This window comes from Thamnophis elegans, chromosome 6 (genome assembly GCF_009769535.1).
Source record: "Thamnophis elegans isolate rThaEle1 chromosome 6, rThaEle1.pri, whole genome shotgun sequence".
Classification (NCBI taxonomy): Eukaryota; Metazoa; Chordata; class Lepidosauria; order Squamata; family Colubridae; genus Thamnophis; species Thamnophis elegans.
Window position 1 is genome coordinate 65,660,455 of NC_045546.1, and position 20,367 is coordinate 65,680,821.

The following is a 20,367-nucleotide window of genomic DNA, read 5'->3' on the forward strand; positions in this document are numbered from 1 at the left end:
TACCAGCCCCACAAAATCAATGTGTACTCTCGACCATGGCCCTCTGGGTTTCTCCCATTCCCATATGGGTGCCCTTTGTAGTGCTGGTCTGGACTCCTGGCATGGAGTGTACATTGCCACCCATTCCATTATGTCCCAGTCCATATTTGGCCACCACATATGGCTTCTAGCCAAAGCCTTCATTCGGAAAATGCCCAGATGCCCCACTTGTAATGCCTCTAATACCTGCTTTCTCAGATTGTGTGGTGCAACCACTCAATCCCCCAACAATAGGCACACCTTTTGGGCTGACAACTCATATTGTTTGGTTATGAATGGTTTGAACTCATCAGCTCCTCCGGCCACTCCCTCCACACCCAGTTCAGAACTTTTGACAGAGTTTTGTCTTTCACCGACTGTCCTGCTATCTCCGTCGCTGTGACCGGGCTGGGTTCAAAATCCTCGATGAGCTGGACGGATGTAGTGGGGGATGGGTCTTCGACAAAGTCTGGAAGGGGGCATTGAGGGTATCTGATAGCCAATGTCTTTGCCTGGTTGGTGTAATAATCTGTAGTTATATGCCACCAGGAAAATTGTCCATCTAATCATTCTTGGGGACATCATAGTCAGGGTGGGGCAGTCCCTGGCAATAATGCCCCAAAGTGGTTTGTGATCTGTAACAAGTTCAAAGTCTATGCCATATAGGTACTCATGAAAATGCTTGACCCCCACTAGAGCAGCCAGCGCCACCTTGTCCATCTGGCTGTACTTCCTTTCTGTGGCTGAAATCGTTTTAGAGTAAAATGAAATTGGGCCCTCAGTTCCATTTGGCAGGCGATGGCTGAATACAACACCGATCCAAAAAAGGGATATATCACATGTTAAGAGGAGGGGTAAAGTCTCATTTTATTGGACAAGGATGCTATCCAATGACAATAAGTCTTTTACAGTGGAGAAGTCAGAGGTTTTCTTTATTCCACAGTTCCAACTGGACTTCTTATCTAGAAGTCGGTGTAATGGTTCAGCAACTGTCGCCTTCTGTGGCAGAAATATACTGTAAAAGATTAATAGGCCAAGAAAAGCCTGGAGTTCCATTTGATTCTTGGGTGAAGGGGCTTTCTTTATAGCTTTAATCTTTTCTGGGGTTGGGTGAATGCCTGAACCATCAATTAAATATCCAGGAACTCCACTTGTGGTACAGCTATTGTGCATTTCTCTTTTTTAACCTTAAGTCCGGCTTCTTGGAACCTTCTCAATGTTTCCTTCAACCAATGGATTAGTTCTTCTTTATTGTCCTTGGACATGAGGACATCATCAAAGTAAAGCACTACTCCTGGAATGCCCTGTAGGAGGTGTTCCATTATACTCTGAAAAAGTCCTGGAGCCGTGCTCACCCCAAATTGTAACCAGTGGCATTTAAATGCCCCTCAGTGCATTACAATAGTCTGGGCTTCTGCTGTGGCATTGTCCACTGGCAGCTGCTGAAAGGCTTGTGCTTAATCAAGCTTTGTGAATATTGTGCCTTTGCCTAGTGAATGCAACAAATGCTGGATGACCAGCACTGGGTAGGCGTGCTGTTGCAAAGCTTTATTTTTGGTACATATATAGTCCACGCAGATGCGAATCGACCCATCCCATTTAATTGGGGTGACTATTGTGGTCTCCCACTTAGCGTGATCCACCGGCTCCAAAATTTCCTGGGCAATTAGTTTGTTTAATTGACTGTCTATTTTAAGCCGAAGAGCAAAGGGGATTCTCCTTGGCTTCATTCTGATAGTGGCTACATTGGGATCTAGGTTGAAAGAAATGGGTTTTCCCGTGTACTTGCCCAAAGTTCCGTCAAAGCAATCTGCGAATTCCTTCCTGAGATCCTCGGTGCTGTCATCTTGGACAGTGTGGATGCCCCTTACTTCAATCTGTTCCAGTCCCAGCAGACTTGGGATGTCATTATGTATGATGATCAGCTGCAATTGTCCATTGAATTTTTTAAATTCCACTTGAAAGGATCTGATTCCTAGGACAGGAACTTGTTTCCTTGAACGTCTTTAACACCAACTTTTGCGGTTTCATCTGGTTCTTTTCCAGTCCCGGGACTGCCCTTTTTTATATTATTCCAGGGTATAGTGGTCAGGACTGACCCTGAGTCTATCTCCATATCACATTGGGACTCCTCGATTAGGACAGTGATAAGGATTTATTTTTTTAGTTTTGTACACTGGAGTGACCTATGGTTGTTTCTTTGTTGCTCACAACTCGGGTCTCCTCACGGCTGTTTGGATTTTGAAGTTTCCTAATCCGATCTGCCCTTCTGCCTGTCTTTGTCTGTATCTGGCCTGCTGATTGTACATGGCTGGTTGGTTGGCTCGGCACGCTTTACCAATGTGTCTCCTTCTCTTGCAGCTTTGGCAGATTGCATCCAGGAACTGGCAGCTTGCTCTGGGATGGTTTTCCCTGTAGCCAGCACAAAACGAGGTTCTGTCCCGCTCCTCTGGCATCCTTGATCTGCCTTTGGCTTTATGCAATGGATTTCCTTGTCTTCCTCTGTAGAATCTTCAATCTTCAGGTTCAATGAGAAGGGAAGTCTGGAGCCCCCATTGCTTCTCCAGGTTGAGGGAGGGGGATCCAGTGTTTATAAGATGAATATTTACCATCATGCAAGTCACTTGTTGCCTCTCTGTCAGAATCCCAGGCAGTGGTTCTCTGGGACAGGAATTCCCAAAAGTTTCTACTGTAAAGACCACAATTGCTGGCATTATCCCCTGCAAATGTACCCCTTGCACCTCTGGCGTCTTAAGTTCTCCTGAAGTGCTATTCTAACTGTTTACAGGTTGTTAAACGTAAAGGGGAGGAAAATCAAAGCCAGAGCAATCTAGAACCCCAGGGAAAAAAAAGGGGCTACAAAGGAATTTCCTTTTGGGTCTTCAAACAGCCCCCATCATTCCATGTAACTCAAAGTCTTCCATGCGGACCTCAATTTTTATATCTTGATATCAAGATATATGGACAAAATGGGAACTTTGAGGATGGGGAGATAAAAGGGGGGGGGTCCCTTTTCAGATGAAGAAAATAATCAAATAAACTGATATTCTGCTCTCTCCCCATCCCACACCTGATCCTGCAGTTGGGCTACTGTTCCCCACCATCCCCCGGCATCTTAGGTATGGACATACAACATCGGTAACGGCTGGCCATGATGGTCATAAGTCAAGGATCGCCATCAAGTTGGAAAACTGTATAGGTAGTCCTCAACTTACGTCCATGTCATATAGCGACTGTTTAAAGTTGCAATGCCACTGTTGAGCATTTTTCATACTCATGACCATTGCATGGTCACGTGATTTACAGTTGGATGCACAGCAGCTGACTCGCATTTATGATGGTCGCAACATCCTGGGGTCATGTGACATCTCCCTTTTGCAACCGTCTGAACAAGCAAAGTCACTGGGATAGCCAGTTTCACTTAACCATCGTCCGACTGACTTAAACAATGATCCACTTAACAATGATAGCAAAACTGGTTGTAAAGTGGGTGAAAGCTCACTGAACAGTCGTCTCGCTTTGCAACAGAGATTCGGGGAAGCTAGATTCACTTAGCAACTGTGTGACTGACTTAGCAACTGTTCAAATTACAATGGCACTGGAAAAAGGGGCTTATGACTGTTTTTCACACTTAATGACCGTTGCAGCATCCCCATGGTCAGATGATCCAAATTTGGATGCTTGGCAACTGACTCTTACTTATGGTCACAATGTCCCAGAGTCAAACGACCTCGAAGGTACCTTGGAGGTAATCTAGTCCAACCCCTTGTCCCCGGGGTCACTTGATCCCATTTTGATTCATTCTGACAAGCAAAATCAGTAGGGTAGCCGGATTCACTTAATAATGTTGCTAACTTAACAACTGCAGTGATTCCCTTAGGAACAATGGCAAGGAAGGTCATAAAATGAGGCAAAATCCACTTAACAACTGTCCCACTTCGCAACTAAAATGTTGGGCTCGATGGCAGTCATAGGTCAAGGACTAAAAATAGCCTTCGGCTTTCCTGCTATGACGTAAGGTGCCATTCCAGAAATGGATTGTCGGCAAGCATCGTGGTGAACCTCTCCATCTGTCTCCCTTTCGATAACATCCCTCCCTCCCCCTTTGCATTTCATTAAAAAAAGAAATATATTACTAGCAATGAGCTGGGCTCATTTGCATCAAGATTAAGACAAATGGAATTGCTCTTCAAAGCACTAGTGGATTTGGGCTAGATGAGGCCACTCCTGTCTATACCGGTTTGCTCCTGAAACGTATTTCACATAAGGGTGGAATGCCTAACCCTGCAATTAGCTTTAAATATGAAATCCCACTTTATTAGCAAGGAAACCGTGATGCTTGAAAATAAAGCTTGTCTATGGATCAGGAGACAGTGTGGCACCCCCACCCTCCACCCCCCCATCACTAAATAGTTGGCCACCTCCCAAAAATGCTGATCACTCTGATATCTTCCAGTGGATCACAAGCAACCAACTGGGGGGGGGAGGAGGGAAGGAAGGAAGGAAGGAGAGAGGGAATGGGAGGGATGAAAAGGGAAGAAAGAGAAAGAGGGAAAGAAAAGAGAAGAAAGAAAGAAAATAAGAAATATAAAGGGAGGGAGGGCGAAGGAAGGAGAGAGACAATGGGAGAGAGGAGAAAGGAAGGAAGGAGAGGGAATGGGAGGGAGAGGAAGGGAGGAAGGAAGAAAGGAGAGAGGGAATAGGAGGGAGAGGAAGGAAGGAGAGAAATAGGAGAGAGGGGAAGGAAGGAACAAAGGAAGGAGAGGAAATGGGAGGAAATGAAGGAAAGAAGGAAGAAGAGAGGAATGGGAAGGAGGGGAAGGAAGGATGGACTTCAAATGTCTCTCTCTCTCTTTTTCTTCCCCTTTCCTTTGGATGAAGATGGTATACTTACCGCCCCTCCCCTTCCCCCGCCCTTCCCTTCCAGCACGATCAAATATAGAGAAATAGCAGCCCTTCCCCCAAGCCCCAAGCATCAATGCTGCGATTGATCGCACCGTGGCTTATGGCTGCTGACATTGGCAGCTAGGCAATTGGTTGGTGGTTAACTGTCCTGGGTGGTGAAAAACTCAGGACACCCTCCTTCGGTGAATGGGCAGTGCCGAAGCTTGTGGGATGGAGGGGCTGTGGCCCATTGCCGAGGACAATGGGTGGGGGCATGTCAGCTGAGGAGAAAAGTCAGGAAATTCACCAGAGGAGGAATGCTGGAGGAGGGGCAGTCAAGGGTAGGAGACGAAGGGTCCCATTCCGTTCTGGAATGGGGTGGAAATGGAGATTTTACAGTATCCTTGCCCTGGAATGAGGAGGGAATGGGGATTTTGCAGTATCCTTCACCTGTCACGCCCACCAGGCCACACCCACCAAGCCACACCTACCAAGCCACGCCATGCCCACAGAACCAGTAGTAAATTTTTTTGAATCCCAGCACTCAAGTGGCTGCTTGGCATCCACTGAAACTGAAATACCAAAATACCTGCAATGAACAATTTGACTTACTTCTAATGCGTAACAGACATCCTTGTCTCTGCCCAATTTGTAAGCCACAGTGGTTAAGAGACCGTGCTCAGAGAATGCAGGCTGAGAAAAACAGAAAAAGAAAATATTACTTATAACTTATTCTTGCTTCATAGGAAAAGTCACTGTATAATAGTCTTGTAAAATTTTAAAACGGAAGTGGAAAGTTCAAAGTATTAATTACTTACGAATAGATATTTCATGGGGGAATAATGATAGCTAAATACATTTTTGACATCTAAACAATATTTTTTTCTGGTTATATTAATTACTTACCTAGAAATCTAATTGGTTATTTTATGTTAAAGATAACTGTTCTGTCCCCCCTTCTCCGCTCGTTAACAGACAACAGGCAAACAAACTTAAAAGGAACTCTCTTCATCAGTTCTTGGCTCAGACTGGCTTCGAGCCCAAAAATAAATAGAAATAAAGTCTCTTTTAAGAAGGTAACAGAATACAAAACAAAAACTCTTACAAAGCAATGCACTTCTCCAAGTGCCTCCTTGAATCAGGGTTACAGAAAGCAAATCACTTCTCCAAGTGCTCTCAAATAAACCACGACCGATGATCAATGAATGTTGAACGAACGAAGGAACGTTGACTCCTGCAACCAGGGTGTGGCACCATCCGTCCTTTTATCACCCGAAGACCCACTAACGAGCCCCAGCTGCATTGTTAAACTTGCATCCCGAAAAGACTCACAGAAGACTGCTGCTGAGTCACACTATCCCCCACCGCAGGGCCCTTTCCCTGGGTTCCGATGGTCTGGATGCAGTCGGAATGACGTGTCCACAAGATGACCCGCACCCATTTCCTGTGCTGCCTTTTTCATGAGTCCCAAACCTCTGCAGGAATAGCGCCCTTGAATCGGAACTCCTTAGGTATCCGGTAGCCACCACGTTTCCTGCCGCCCTTCATGGCGTCAACACCCCGTCCAGGGTCCTTCACCCTCTGCAAGGTCGACCCACCAGCCCTCCTACCATCGGAGGTTGACGGCAGCTCTACCAGCTTCGGCCGAGCCTTAACACCCTGTCCAGGGTCCTCCACCCTCTGCAAGACCGACCCACCAGCCCCCCTACCATCGGAGGTTGACGGCAGCTCTACCAGCTTCGGCCGAGCCTTATCACCCTGTCCAGGGTCCTCCACCTCCTCCAAGGCCAACCCACATGACCCCTCGCCATCGGAGTCTGGCGGCAGCTCCACCGACTCCTGCCGAGCCACCACGCAATCCCCTCCCGCAGAGCCCTTCCCCTGGTTTCAATGATTGGGGTGTGGCCCAGAAGGGTTGGTGACGGCCTCCACAGAACACAGTCCAAGACACTGGTACGCCGCTGGGAACCTAGAAACAAAGTCCAGTGCTGCGGGGACTGGAGTCGACAATGGCTGGAATCTTGGCAGAGTTCTCCTTGCAGACCTGGCCCATTGGCACTGAGCACATGACTTCACGCACCTCCGCACGTCATTTTTCAGATGTGGCCACCAAAATTGACGGGAGGCCAGGAGCAACGTCCGAACAAACCCCCAAAGTCTTGATGCAGACACGCAATGAATCTGCGAGAGCAGATGTGCCCTGCGGGAACATAGAGCTGGCCCCGACACTTCAAAAGATCCCCTTCCAAAGTCCATGGGGACGCAGGCCCCACTTCCGCCTTTTGTCGCTCCACCCAGTCATCACCCTGCTGCGCATCCCGTAACAGAGACTGCATGCTCACGGAATGACAAATGGCAGCGCAGGATGCAACGGATAGAACAGTCCGAGGTGGAAGTGAGTTCGCAGGGTCAGAGTTCTCTACTTTACTCGGCAGGGCATCCACCCTGGGACTCCACACCCCCCAAAGGCACGCTACCTTGTGCGAACGGGGTATCACGGCCGCACAAACGTGCTGGTTGTCCAACATGATAGTGCGTGGCTGAGGGACGGCTGCAGTCCACGCAACCCTTCTGTTCTTCTTGGGGCAACTCCCTGCCAAGTGACCAAGATCCCCACAGTAGAAGCACAATCCCTCAGCACGTTGTCTGTCCATCTCTATCCATGACACTCGAGGTCTGACAGCACCCAACTCCATGGGCTCCTCCCAGTCCACTGCAGTCCCTTGCTGAACTGGTATGCTGGTGGTCTCCTGGAATGCACGGCGAGGTCTTCGCCTCTGCAGCCGGGCATCTATCCGGAGGCACAGGTGGACCAACGCGTCGAACATCGGTGGCCTGTCCACCCTCGCCAGTTCATCCGGCAAGGCCTCAGACAATCCATCCTGGAACGTGTCCATTAGAGCTGGTTCATTCCACGTGGAATCCTGGCTATGCAGCCTGAATTCAGTTACATAGTCCTGCAATGAACCACTCCCCTGCTGCAGTGACTTCAGACTTCTAGCTGATGTTTCCCCCTTGATAGGATCTTCAAACATCCGTTTGAAGTACTGACAAAAGCCCTGGAAGTCATCCAACAAAGGGCTCTGCTGAATTAACAAGGGGGTAGCCCAACGGGCAGCTGTGCCTGAGAGCAAACTGATAATGAATCCCACCTTCGTCCGGTCAGTGGGAAAGTCCTCCACTCTCAAAACTCAGGAACAGCTGGCATTGTCCCAGAAACGCGGCAAACATGGCCAGACTCCCATCATATTTATCTGGCATGGCTACTGGGCACTTCCTCCTTGGCTGGTTTTTTTTTTTGCAGCTCTCTGCAGCTGTGTAATTTGATCCGACAACATCACGATTTGTTGTGCCATTAGCCTATTTTCAGCCATTAATTGTTCCATAATTAATGAAATGGAGGCTTGTCAGGCAGGAGTCAAACTGTTCTGTCCCCCCTTCTCCGCTCGTTAACAGACGACAGGCAAACAAACTTAAAAGGAACTCTCTTTATCAGTTCTCGGCTCAGACTGGCTGCGAGCCCAAAAATAAACAGAAATAAAGTCTCTTTCAAGAAGATAACAGAATACAAAACAAAAACTCTTACAAAGCAATGCACTTCTCCAAGTGCCTCCTTGAATCAGGGTTACAGAAAGCAAATCACTTCTCCAAGTGCTCTCAAATAAACCACGACCAATGATCAATGAATGTTGAACAAACAAAGGAACGTTGACTCCTGCAACCAGGGCGTGGCACCATCCGTCCTTTTATCACCCGAAGACCCACTAACGAGCTCCAGCTGCATTGTTAAATTTGCATCCCGAAAAGACTCACAGAAGACTGCTGCTGAGTCACAACAGATAACTCTTGCCAAAATACTAAAATAATTATTTTAAAATTGTCTTAAACACTGGCTAATGCAGTGATGGCTAACCTTTTTGCCATCACATGCCAAAAGCAGGGGGAGTGGGGGGGTCGTGTGCAGGCGTGCCTATACCCCTAATTCTATGCACGCAATCCCTACATGTGTGCACAACCCCACCTTCCCCCCAGAGGCTTTCTAGGAGCCTGAAAATGGCGAAAACAGCCTCCCCCCCCCCCGAGGCCCTCCAGAGGCTATGAAGCCTCCGGAGGATGAAAAACAGCCCTATACAAAAATTGAAAGTCTGTTCCTGAACTTCTGGTTTGTGCGTTGGGACGCAGGGAAGCCTCCTGAAGCCTTCGGAGGGTGAAAAACGACCCAACATACAAACCAGAAGTTTGGGAATGGACTTCTGGGTGGCCCATAGGGCCATTTTTTGCCATCTGGAGGCTTCACAACACGTTCCTGAAGTTTCTGGAAGGAGAAAAATGGCCCAACACGCAAAACAGCAGAAAATGAAGACCAAAGTCAGTTGGCCAACACGCACTTGTGCACTGGAGTTGACAGGGCAATGCCTCGCGTGCCCTAACAAATGGCTGCATGTGCCACCTGTGGCACGTATGCCATAGGTTCACCATCACGGGGCAATGTATTAGTGTTCTAATATGGGTATCTCTTTAAGGGTTTCATACTAATCAATTTCTCAAAAATATTATGAACGCTAAAGCCTGAACCAGGAGCCCTATTACAATGTGCTTCCGACTTGCCTTTTGAGAGATGAATGGCTACATGAATTTAAAATTATTTAAAAATTATATAGAAGACATTAAAGACAAAGGAAACATACCTGAATTATTTTTTAAAAAATATACAATTAAGTATTGTGCACTAAGGTCTATTTATTTGAAAAACAGCAAATTGTTTCATTCATAGCACCAACCTTATGGCCTGTATTGCAGAGTAAGAAGCAGCCTGTTCCATACCTACAGTGGGGAAAAGAAACAAGTTACTGAATGTAATTCTTCAGCTTAATTGCTGAACCTGCAGCAGATACATATAAAAAAAACTTGGAATTAAAAAAAGTGACTCTAAAGCTATTCATGAATAGTAACTATCTAAATGTCCACATTTTCTATTCCTATACTCCCTATATAGTATGTGCACAATTATTAGGCAAGTGAATATTTTGATCGTATCATTTTTATGCATACTTTCTACCTCCAAGCTGTATAAACTAGAATGCTTAGTGACTATAAGCATATCAGGTGATGCATATTTGTATAACGAGGGAGGATGAGGCTAAGCAGATCAAACCCCTATGTCCAAGTATGCATAATTATTAGGCAACTTCTTTTCCTCAAGCAAAATTTAATAGAACTTTGAAAAGTCAAAAATTATAAAAAGTCTTTTAGAGGGATGTAACACTCTTGAAATTGCTAAGATATTGGGGCATGATCACAGAACCATCAAACATTTTGCTGCAAATAATCAACAGGATCGCAAAAAATGTGTTGAGCAAAAAAAAGATGCCTATTAACTGCTAAAGATTTGAGAAGAATCAAATCAAACCAAGAACTCATTATCCTCCAGTGCTATCACACTCCAGAACTGCAACCTATCTGGAGTACCCAGAAGTACAAGATGTTCAGTGCTCAGAGACATGGCCAAGGTAAGGAAGATCACGACTGAACAAGACACATAACTTGAAATGGCAAGACTGGGCCAAGAAATATCTGAATACAGATTTTTCAAAGGTTTTATGGACTGATGAGAGTGACTCTTGACGGACCAGATAGATGGCTCTGTGGCTGGATCAGTAATGGTTACAGAGCTCCACTTTTCCTGGGAAAGTCAAAACCTCACTTTTACTTTCTTAAATGTTCAGGTTTGAGGTTTATTAACATTTTGGATTGAGAGAGAGCACTGTAGTTGTTCAATAATAAAATGAATCCTCCAAAATACAATTTGCCTAATAATTGTGCACACAATGTAGTTTTGGTTGTTAAAAGATAGGTGTCCAATAAATGGATCAACACTTTTATTCCTATTGATATTTTATTAAAATCCAAAATGTTGTTCCACTGAAATTAACACAACAGAAAAAATAGCTTTATCTGCACATCTCGAGGAGGTACTAGATTATTTTAAGTCAGCTAAAATTGTATTGATTTTCCTTTCTGTAATAAGTCTATAATATAATATTTCATGTTAATCTTACGTATTCTTTGCTTGGCCATCCTTGAAGCACATTTGTCCTACTAGTGCAGCAGACTGATCACCTAAACACTGGAAAAACAAATAATTCCATAATATGTAACAAAAATGTTTATGCATTTATTTACTTAAGTAATCAAATTAGATTCTTTTTAGAGGAATAATTTTGGCTGATTTTCTTTACATAGGCTGTCAAGAAATATTTAGAACTTTTTCAAGAGGCAACTGGACTTCCTGGTTTTTCTTTGAAGATGTTTCGCTTCTCATCCAAGAAGCTTCTTCAGCTGACTTGATGGTGGGGAATTGAAGGTTTTATACTCCTTGCAGACACATGGTCATTTGCATTCTTTTAGCAAATAGTTAAGGCCACCTGGAGGTTTATTTATGTCATCAGCATCACCTGAGTGATGCAAATGGGTGTGGAGCCTTCTTGGAACTGTTGTAAGAACTGTGTTGTAGACTGGACACAGATTATGTCATATCCCTCTCCCTCTGTTGAGAGAGGACTGTTTTCAAACAAGTGGACCGGGGGAGGTGAAACGCCTTCAAAGAAAACCCAGAAATAGCAATAGCAGTTAGACTTATATACTGCTTCATAGGGCTTTCAGCCCTCTCTAAGCGATTTACAGAGTCAGCATATTGCCCCCAATAACAATCCGGGTCCTCATTTTACCCACGTTGGAAGGATGGAAGGCTGAGTCAACCCTGAGCCGGTGAGATTTGAACAGCCGAACTGCAGAACTGCAGTCAGCTGAAGTAGCCTGCAGTGCTGCATTTAACCACTGCGCCACCTCGGAGAGAAAGTCCAGTTGCCTCTTGAAAAAGCACCTTTGGGACAACCATGACCTGGATAGCTAAGAATCTCCATAGACAACATTTAGAATGTTATATTTTGTCACCTTGCAAACACAATTGCTTAGTGTACATCAAGAGCCGAGGTGGTGCAGTGGTTAAATGCAGCACTGCAGGCTACTTCAGCTGACTGCAGTTCTGCTGTTCAAATCTCATCGGCTCAGGGTTGACTCAGCCTTCCATCCCTCCGAGGTAGGTAAAATGAGGACCCGGATTGTTGTTGGAGGCAATCTGCTGACTCTGTAAACCGCTTAGAGAGGGCTGAAAGCCCTATGAAGCGGTATACAAGTCTAACTGCTATTGCTATTGCTAATTTATATGACAAGATTTTGCATTATGTTCTTAAGGAGTATAATTCCTTCAATTAGCTTTATACATTTGTGGTTATTTCTTATAATCTTCAAATAGTATGCATAGGTGTGTGTGTGTGTGTGTTTTAATAGATTTTCACAGGTACAGGTATACAGGTCTTGGTGTATTCGGGTCTTTTCCCGTGTAAGATTGAGAGTATTTTGGCAACGTTTCGCCGAGATCCCACTTGCCATCTTCAAGCTGGTGCTTTCAGCTTCGTGCTTGTGCGCTTTGCTTGCACAAGCACGAAACGTTGCCAAGACAATCTCAATTTTACATGGGAAAAGACACGAATACAACAAGACCAGCATGCTTGCATGCATGCATGCATGCGTGTGTGTGTATTCATAGATTTTCACGGGGTGTAGGTATGCTGGTCTTGTTGTAAGATTAAGATTGTCTTGGCAACATTTCAGCAAGGTCTCACTTACCATCTTCAGGCTGGTGTTTTTGGCTTAAAGCGTGACCGGAGCTGCGGTCTTTCTATAAATCTTTGGGGAGTGGGGGGGGGGGAGTGCTAGCTTTGTTTCAGTAAGTGGATTGATTGGATGTGTGGCTGTATCATGATTGGTAGATTGGTGCTGATTGGTGCTGGCTGTGGGTCCATTGTTTTTTTGTGTTGTAATGGCCTGGGTGGTGGGTGGGGCTCATTTGTTTACCAGGGCTGGTTTCCAGATGTCTGGTAGGCAGGTATCGCCACGTTTATTCATGTTGTAGGGGTGTTTCTCTATTTTGATAGCTTCCATAATTATTCTCTTGTTGAAGTATTCAGTTTTGGAGATTAACCTGGTTCCTTCAAAATTAATTTCATGTCCTGTAGCTTTAAGGTGCTGGAAAAGGGAGGAAGTTTTTTCTTTTTTCTTACTGCATTCTTTTTTTCTGTGAAGCGTGCATTTATTCTCCTGTTCGTTTGTCCTATGTATGTTGCAGGGCAGATTTTGCATGGTATTTTGTAGACTCCTTGGTTTTCTAGCTGGATTTTGTCTTTGGGGTTTCTTAAAATGTTGGCTATTTTTGGGTCAGTGTTGAAGGCTGTCTTGATATTGTGTTTGTGGAAAATTTTGCTGATTTTATCTGTGGTGCCTTTGATGTAAGGGAGGAGGGCGATGCCATTGTCCTGTTCTGTGTCTCAGTTTTTTGGGAGGAGTCTCCCTTTGGATTAGGTTGATAATTGTTTTTGTTTGGAATCTGTTGGAGATTAATACGTTTGTGAAAGTGTGTGATTCAGTTTTCAGGTGGTCTTTGTCGATTAGGCGTTTGGTTCTGGAGATGAGGGTCTTGGCTACAGAGTTGATCTGTGCAGGGTGGGGATGGGATTGTGCGTTTAAGTAGTGGTTGATGTGTGTTTTTTTCTGGTAGATGGTGTGTCCTAGGGAGCCATTGGGTTTTTTGTAATTAGGACGTCCAGAAAGGGAAGTTGGTTGTTTGCTTCTATTTCCATAGTGAATTGTATTTTGGGGTGTAGGCTGTTGAGATGTGTGAAGAAGTTGTCCAGTTTTTCTTTCCCATGTGGCCAAATCGTGAAAGTGTCATCAACATATCTAAGCCAGAGTTTGGGTTTGTGTTCAGATTTATCTAAGGTGTTAGTTTCAAAATGTTCCATGTATAAGTTTGCAATCTCAATCTTACACGGGAAAAGACCCAAATACAAGAAGACCAGTAAATAAATAAATAAATATAATATAAAAATGGTCATTTTTCATGAATTCATTTGTTCCACACGTATACCTGGAAACATAACAAAAATAATTACTATACCTTTTTGTCACACTTTAAGGATGCACATGTTATTTTTTATTTTCTTATTAAATTTATTTTTAATAAAACAAGTTATATCAAACAGAATGTCAACTCGCAAAAGCATTTTTAGTCTGCTCTCGAGTTGCCATTAGAAGCAAGGGGGGAGCACATATCACATGTACCTTTTTCAAACATCGAATCTCAGATTACCAAAGCTGGGTTGTGAGGCGTGCCTCTAAAGCCCACAGGAGTACCTCGTTGGAGAATGTGATTTATGACACAGACTGAAAGGGGAGGAGGGAACAGGGTCAAAGGTGGGCTGTAACCCTTGTATAAAATGTTTTATAAATGGCATATGTCACCGGAAAGATTGACAAAAATATTTAAAGATAAGTCAACCAAGTGTTGGAAGTGTCACCAGACACCGGAATCATATTATCATATGTGGTGGACACGTGCAGAGGCAAAAAAATACTGGGCAAAAATTTGCATGTGGTTGGAAAGGATGATACAGCAGCATATTGATTTAAAGTAGGAACTGTTTTTGTTGGGTATTTTACCAGAGAAATATAGTAAAGAAAATGTATATTTAATTATTAATGTAATAACTGCAGCTAGAATTGTATTTTCACAAAATTGGAAAATGGAAAAAATTCCCTGAGAGGGAGAGGTAATTAGACTGTGCAGAAATGAAAAGATTAACATTGGCAATTAAAGAGAAGGAAGAATCTGAGTATTATAAGATATGGGAATGTTTTTATCACGGGATAGAAAATGAATATAGACAAAGAGAAACAGAAAATTGAATAATAATTTGGAAAACAACGTAGAATTATAGGGGAGGAGTTGAATTAAAAGGCAAAATGTAAAGGTAAAGGCAAGATAAAAATAGATTAAAATGGTATAACTGTTAAATATGATTACACAAAGACTATACCCAGATGACACACTATACGATTAATGATGTAAGTGGTTATAGAAAAATAAACAAAACTTTTTTTTTTAAAAAAAAGGTGGGCCATAACCTACGTGTACCAGAGCAAACCTCACTCGAGTAGATGGTGACACACTGCTCCTAATAAATCATTGTATTCCTTTTGAAACATGGCTTGAGACTCAGTGTATGTTGGAACCTTGACATAGATATGGTTAAAGATTCTAATACTTGGCAAAAATTATATTAAAATATCATAGCTTTATTTAGGAAACTCACCCCAGAAATTGGCACACCAGTCAAAGCTCCAGAACTCTGCCAAAAAAGCCATTTTTAAAAGAAAAATTATGCAGCTGTTTTCAACTAATTTACAAAAAAGGAAAATGATGTACAATTAGAATATGATTGCTTATAGCTCAGAAGCAAATTAAAATAAAAAATGTAAAATTGTTAGCAGAAATGCAAATAAAAATAATAGGGGGAACAGAGAAAATTGTCATCTGTCAAAATAAAAGGCATATTTGGTTCTCTACTGCAGTGGTCCCCAACCTTTTTATCGCCGCGGACCAGTCAGCCTTTGATAATTTTACCGTGGCCCGCTGAGCGCGCGCAGGGGTGGGGGGGCGTTGTTCGCGACGACAAATTGATTGTTCAGTATGGCTAGCGTAGATAGCGTAGCACAAACTGCGCCTACGCAAGGCTACGCTACTAGCGCTGTCTATGCTAGCCCTACGTAGCTGCGCAGGCGCTCTTAGGTTTTTTTCAGGAATCGGCCAGCGCTGAAGCGCTGAAAAGGAATGAGAAGGGCGGCGCTGGACACAGGGGGGCGGTGGGCCGCTGGTGACGTCAGAGTGCCACCAGCGGTCCAGTAACACCCCTTGTGCCAGTTAGCCCTAATTTGCATACAGAAAGAAACTATGGCCCCCGGCCGCTGCAGCGATCATGGCCCCCGGCCGCTACGCGGCCCGGTGCCAGGTACTCCACGGCCCGGCACCGGTCCGCGGACCGGGGGTTGGGGATCACTGCTCTACTGCACTGTAGATGTCCTGAGAATCCCACATATGTGGCACAACGAGGGACACATCTCTCTTTCTTCAAATGCTGCGGAAGTATAATTCCCTGTAGCTTCATTAAGCATGATAAACAACCAGGAATGGTGGGGGAAAACTGAATCCTGGACTTAGTCCTTGCTTAATGATTGGTCACTTAATGATAATTCAAATTGACAGCTTGGAAAATCATGCTCTTGCACACCCATGGGTGTTTGGCAAATTGTTAGCACTTGCAACCAGTTGCCAAGCACCCCACAATCATGTGATCATCAACTGTAATCTTCTCTGCTATCTTTCCTAGAAAGTCAATGGGGAAACCAGCAGGGAATGTTGCAAGTGAAAGTATCTTCAGAATTCAGCTCCCTTCCTCAGCCTGCCAAAAGATTTTCCCTGTGTGCAGGGAGGAAAGAGAAAACCATCTGGAGCTGCAGAAATGGAGCTAAAATCATGAACTTCACCAGTAAAGACAAAGGCAAAGTTTGGGTTTTTTGGGGGGAGGGCCCCCCAAACTTGAAGCTATTTTAATTCTTACACTACTCCTAGAAATGAAAACAGTTTCAAATTACATCATGATAAAATATTTTTGCCATTAAATCTTATCTCAAGATACTGGAAATCCACAAATGACATCTAGGAAGCAGCCTGGAGCCTACCTAACTCAAAAGCAGACGTCATTTGAGGTTCAAGTAATCCTTGAGGCTACAGTAAAAAAAGGTAAATACCATGCTTCACAAATAGAGATTAGTGCCTATTATTAAACAGAAGTGGAAGAATAGGAAGTCTTATATTCAATGGTCGTGCTCTGAAACTATTATCCAAGAGCTCAGAGAGTAATACTATTATGTTCTTGAAAACAGGAAAAAGTATGGACATTTAGCAAATAGATACATCACTGAGACAAAAATAGCTTTGCTTTTCAAATATTATATGTGCACATGCACTCTCAACAGCAGTGATCGGCTTAGTGAGCCATGCATAAAATATAGCCAGTGCATTTCCATTCGGGGATATCTTTATTTTTTAAAGAACTTTCTCTGCTCTAAATACATTTTTAGCCAGAAACTACATAATTGTTAATCTCATTTTTCTAATCTTTTAAACTGATGCAAAGTGATCAACTGAACTTCAATTGTAATTAAACTTTGAGAAGGAGATTTCATTACAACAAAGAGGGACTTTCCCTGAAGAAATGCACTGTATCTAAGCAAGATGAATGAAGATGTAAACTGACTGTATTCTAACAAAATCCTACTCACCAGGGTAGGAGAGATTTTCTATTGCCAGCAAAATAGGTAGTGAGAAAGAGGAAGAGACATAAACAAGTTTGTAATTTTAAAACCTGCTAGTTTAATTACCATTAACTGTACGATGCTGCTGAACAGATGATAGTTGAAGCATCCCTCAGGAGTGGGTTTCAGCCGGTACGGACCGGTACACCCGTTGGTTGGTGAAATTTAGCTTGCCTTAACGTACCCATTCTTCCGGAGGCCCCGACAAGCCCACGTGGCATGTGCTCCTCTTTTCTCTCTGATAGCTACCTTGTTTCCCTCCAGAGGAGGAAATTGCATGGATTCCCCACCCCCTTCATTGGAAACAAGGCAGCTGTCAGAGGAGACAGCAGCACTGGCCAATGGGCTTGTCCAATGAATCCTCACCTCCGGTTCCTTCTTCTGCTGTTTGAAGAAGCCACTCAGGGTCCATTCCCTTGTCTTTGACAGCTGCCTTGTTTCCAATTGCGGGGGGGGGGGATCCATGGAGAGGGAGGAAGAAGATGGATTTATTTTTCCCCAACCCCAATTGGAAACAAGGTGGCTGTCAAAGACAAGGGTGTGCGCCCCGCATGGCTTCTTCAAACAGCAGAAGAAGGAACAGGAGGGGAGTTTCATGTGGGGCTTTTCCAACAGTCAAACTCCCTTCCGGTTCCTTCTTCTGCTGTTTGAAGAAGCCACTTGGGGTGCATTCCCTTGTCTTTCACAGCTGCCTCGTTTCCAATTTGGGGGGGGGAGATCTATGGAGAGGGAGGAAAAAGATGGATTGGAAACAAGGCGATTCCAGCAGCTACGTTTTGCTTTGAAACTTGCTGTCCCGGCAATCCGAGGGGACATTCCCCCAGCAGTGTCTCAGGCGCTCCCACCCTTAGCCAGGAGGAAGTAAGGATGGCTGGGTGCAGTTTGGCTCCTTGTGGCTCCCATCAGATCATCAGGGGCCCTTGCGCGCCTGCTCACTCATGTGGCCTGCGTGAATGGAAAATGCAGCAACCTTAATGTAGTAGAGCAGGGGGGGGCTGGAGCGGGAGGTTCTTGCGCAGCAAGAGAGAAAGTTGCCTGAGAGTGTTGTCGCTGAGAGAATGTCCCCTTCAGATTCCCAGGACAGCAAGTTTGAAGGCAAAACGCAGCTGCTAAAATTGGTGCACCTGCAACTTAATGCTTTCCAAGAAGCCGGGAGGCGACTGCTGGCAGAGCCTCCGGGTGAAGGGTGCAGTGGCAGGAGAGGCTGGCTGTCCCTGAAGCCAGCTCTCGAGGAAGGAGGCAGAGATGAGGCCCGGGGCTCGCTTCCCTACCTCCTTCCTCCAAGAGCTGCGGGCAGCAGGGGAAATGAGGCTTCTTTGCCAGCCTCCCAGCTGGCAAAACAAAAATTTTCGCCAACTGGTAGGTATGTGTGAGTGAGAGAGGGGAGGGGGGCAAGAGCGAGAGAGAGAGAAAGAAAGAAAGAGTAAGAGAAAGAATGGAAGGAAGAGGAAGAGAAATTAAGAAAGAAAGTAAGTAAGAAAGGAAGGAAGAAAGAAAAAGGAAGAACTTATGATCATAATTGAGCCCAAAATTTTGGTTGCTAAGCAAGAGCATTGTTAAATGAGTTTCACTAATTTTACAAGTTGACCACTCCCACCTAGTCAAATGACCACCAAGCCACACCCCAAAAATAGGCCACACCTACAGAATGGGTTCTAAATTTTTTTGAAACCCACTACTGATCCTGGTAGTCACGTGATCAAAATTTGAATGCTTGGTAGCCCACCTTTATTTATGACAGCAATGAGCCCTTCAATTGCTGATCTTCCGAACAATTTCTGAGTTTGGCTATTTTGCACTCTGCTGTGCAAAGTCTACCCCTTCTGTACCCAGCTGAACTTCACTGTTTCTTCCTGCTTCTCTGCTTCTCTGCCTGCTAATGAGGCACACCTGCAGTGGTGGCAGCAGGGGTTGGTGGCAGCAGTGGAGATGTGATACAGATGGGGGAGCTGAGTAAGATGCTTAAGTGCTGAAAGCCAGCTGACAGTTTTTGACAAGCAGAAGAGTGAGGTTCCAAAGGTGCTTTTTGAAAAGGAAACTGGACTTTGTTTTTCCTTGAAGACATTTCGCTTCTTATCTGTCAAGGAAAGTTCAGTTGCCTTTTGAAAAAGCACCTTTGGAACAACCATGACCTAGATGACTGAGAATCTCCATAGACAGAAAAGTGAGATCTTCACCTAATGCCCGCAACTGGGACTACTAGAATTTCTGTCACAAAGTGATACAGTCACATGTTATTTCGCCTAAAACTCTTTTGTTTAGTTATGGAAATTCCAATCACACTTAGGATTGTTAAGCAAAGACTCCTGTATTATTTTAAAAATACATTTAAGTAAGACACCATCAGATTTTTTCAATGCTAGGGATTCTATTTCATTAGAATAGTGTGTGTGTGTATGCATAACATTTTAAATATTAAGAACTCCATTTGATATTTTTAAAGACCCTAAAGACAGAATAGATGGACCTATGTGTGACTGGGGTTTTAGAGGAAGTTATTTTACTTTTTTAAAAAAAAACTTACAAATATATTTTATTGTTTACATGATAATATTCATGTATCACTCTACTATAAAATACTGAAAACTTGACTCTCAGTTTTCAGCAGTTATGATTACAAGAGTATGGTCATAGTACAGTGACTGTGTTTTTTTCTAATTCCTACAACTCTATGAATAAGATGTGCATTCAATAATTCCTCCTGTAACCAAATATTAAGTTTTGGATGTTTTAATGTAAACATTTTAGCTACTTTGTACAGAAATTTGTATTAAAGGGATTTTTTAAAAAGTATCTGCTGTTCCTTTAGAAGCTGAAGACATTATCAAGCAATCACTACTTTTGCTCAGCATTTCAGTTTTGCACAATTATTTTTGCCATCTTTCCCCAAACACCTTGCAATGAAATGTATGAGATAAGAATGGCTTAAACATTACTTAAGTCACTGACTATGTACCCAAACTCTTTACACATAGTAATTTGAATGCTTTAAATAGTTAAAAATAACTGTCAAAGAAATAGGCAAATGTCCAACATTTGCATATTAATAGAGCCAAGAAGCTGTACTCAACAAAAATAAAAGTTAAAATTCATCTTTAAGTAAAGCAAACATTGTTTAATCAAGTAAATGTTATTAGTTTATTGTTATTTCACTTTAAATGTAAGTTCAAAAATAAGAACTCATGACATGTA

General features: G+C 43.7%; 1 protein-coding gene across 5 annotated transcripts in view; it reads right to left on the reverse strand.

Moving 5' to 3' along the window:
- GK (glycerol kinase) overlaps positions 1-20,367 on the reverse strand; it is a 112,323-nt gene that overhangs the window by 47,842 nt on the left and 44,114 nt on the right. For 4 of the 5 annotated variants that reach the window (XM_032219567.1, XM_032219572.1, XM_032219569.1 and 1 more), the window contains exons 9-13: positions 17,143-17,160; positions 15,114-15,149; positions 10,962-11,029; positions 9,684-9,726; positions 5,515-5,595 (exon numbers count right to left, since the gene is read on the reverse strand). In XM_032219567.1, coding sequence (XP_032075458.1) covers positions 5,515-5,595; positions 9,684-9,726; positions 10,962-11,029; positions 15,114-15,149; positions 17,143-17,160 — 246 coding nt within the window. The remainder of the gene's footprint in view (positions 1-5,514; positions 5,596-9,683; positions 9,727-10,961; positions 11,030-15,113; positions 15,150-17,142; positions 17,161-20,367) is intronic. The other variant, XM_032219568.1, reaches the window with a different exon arrangement.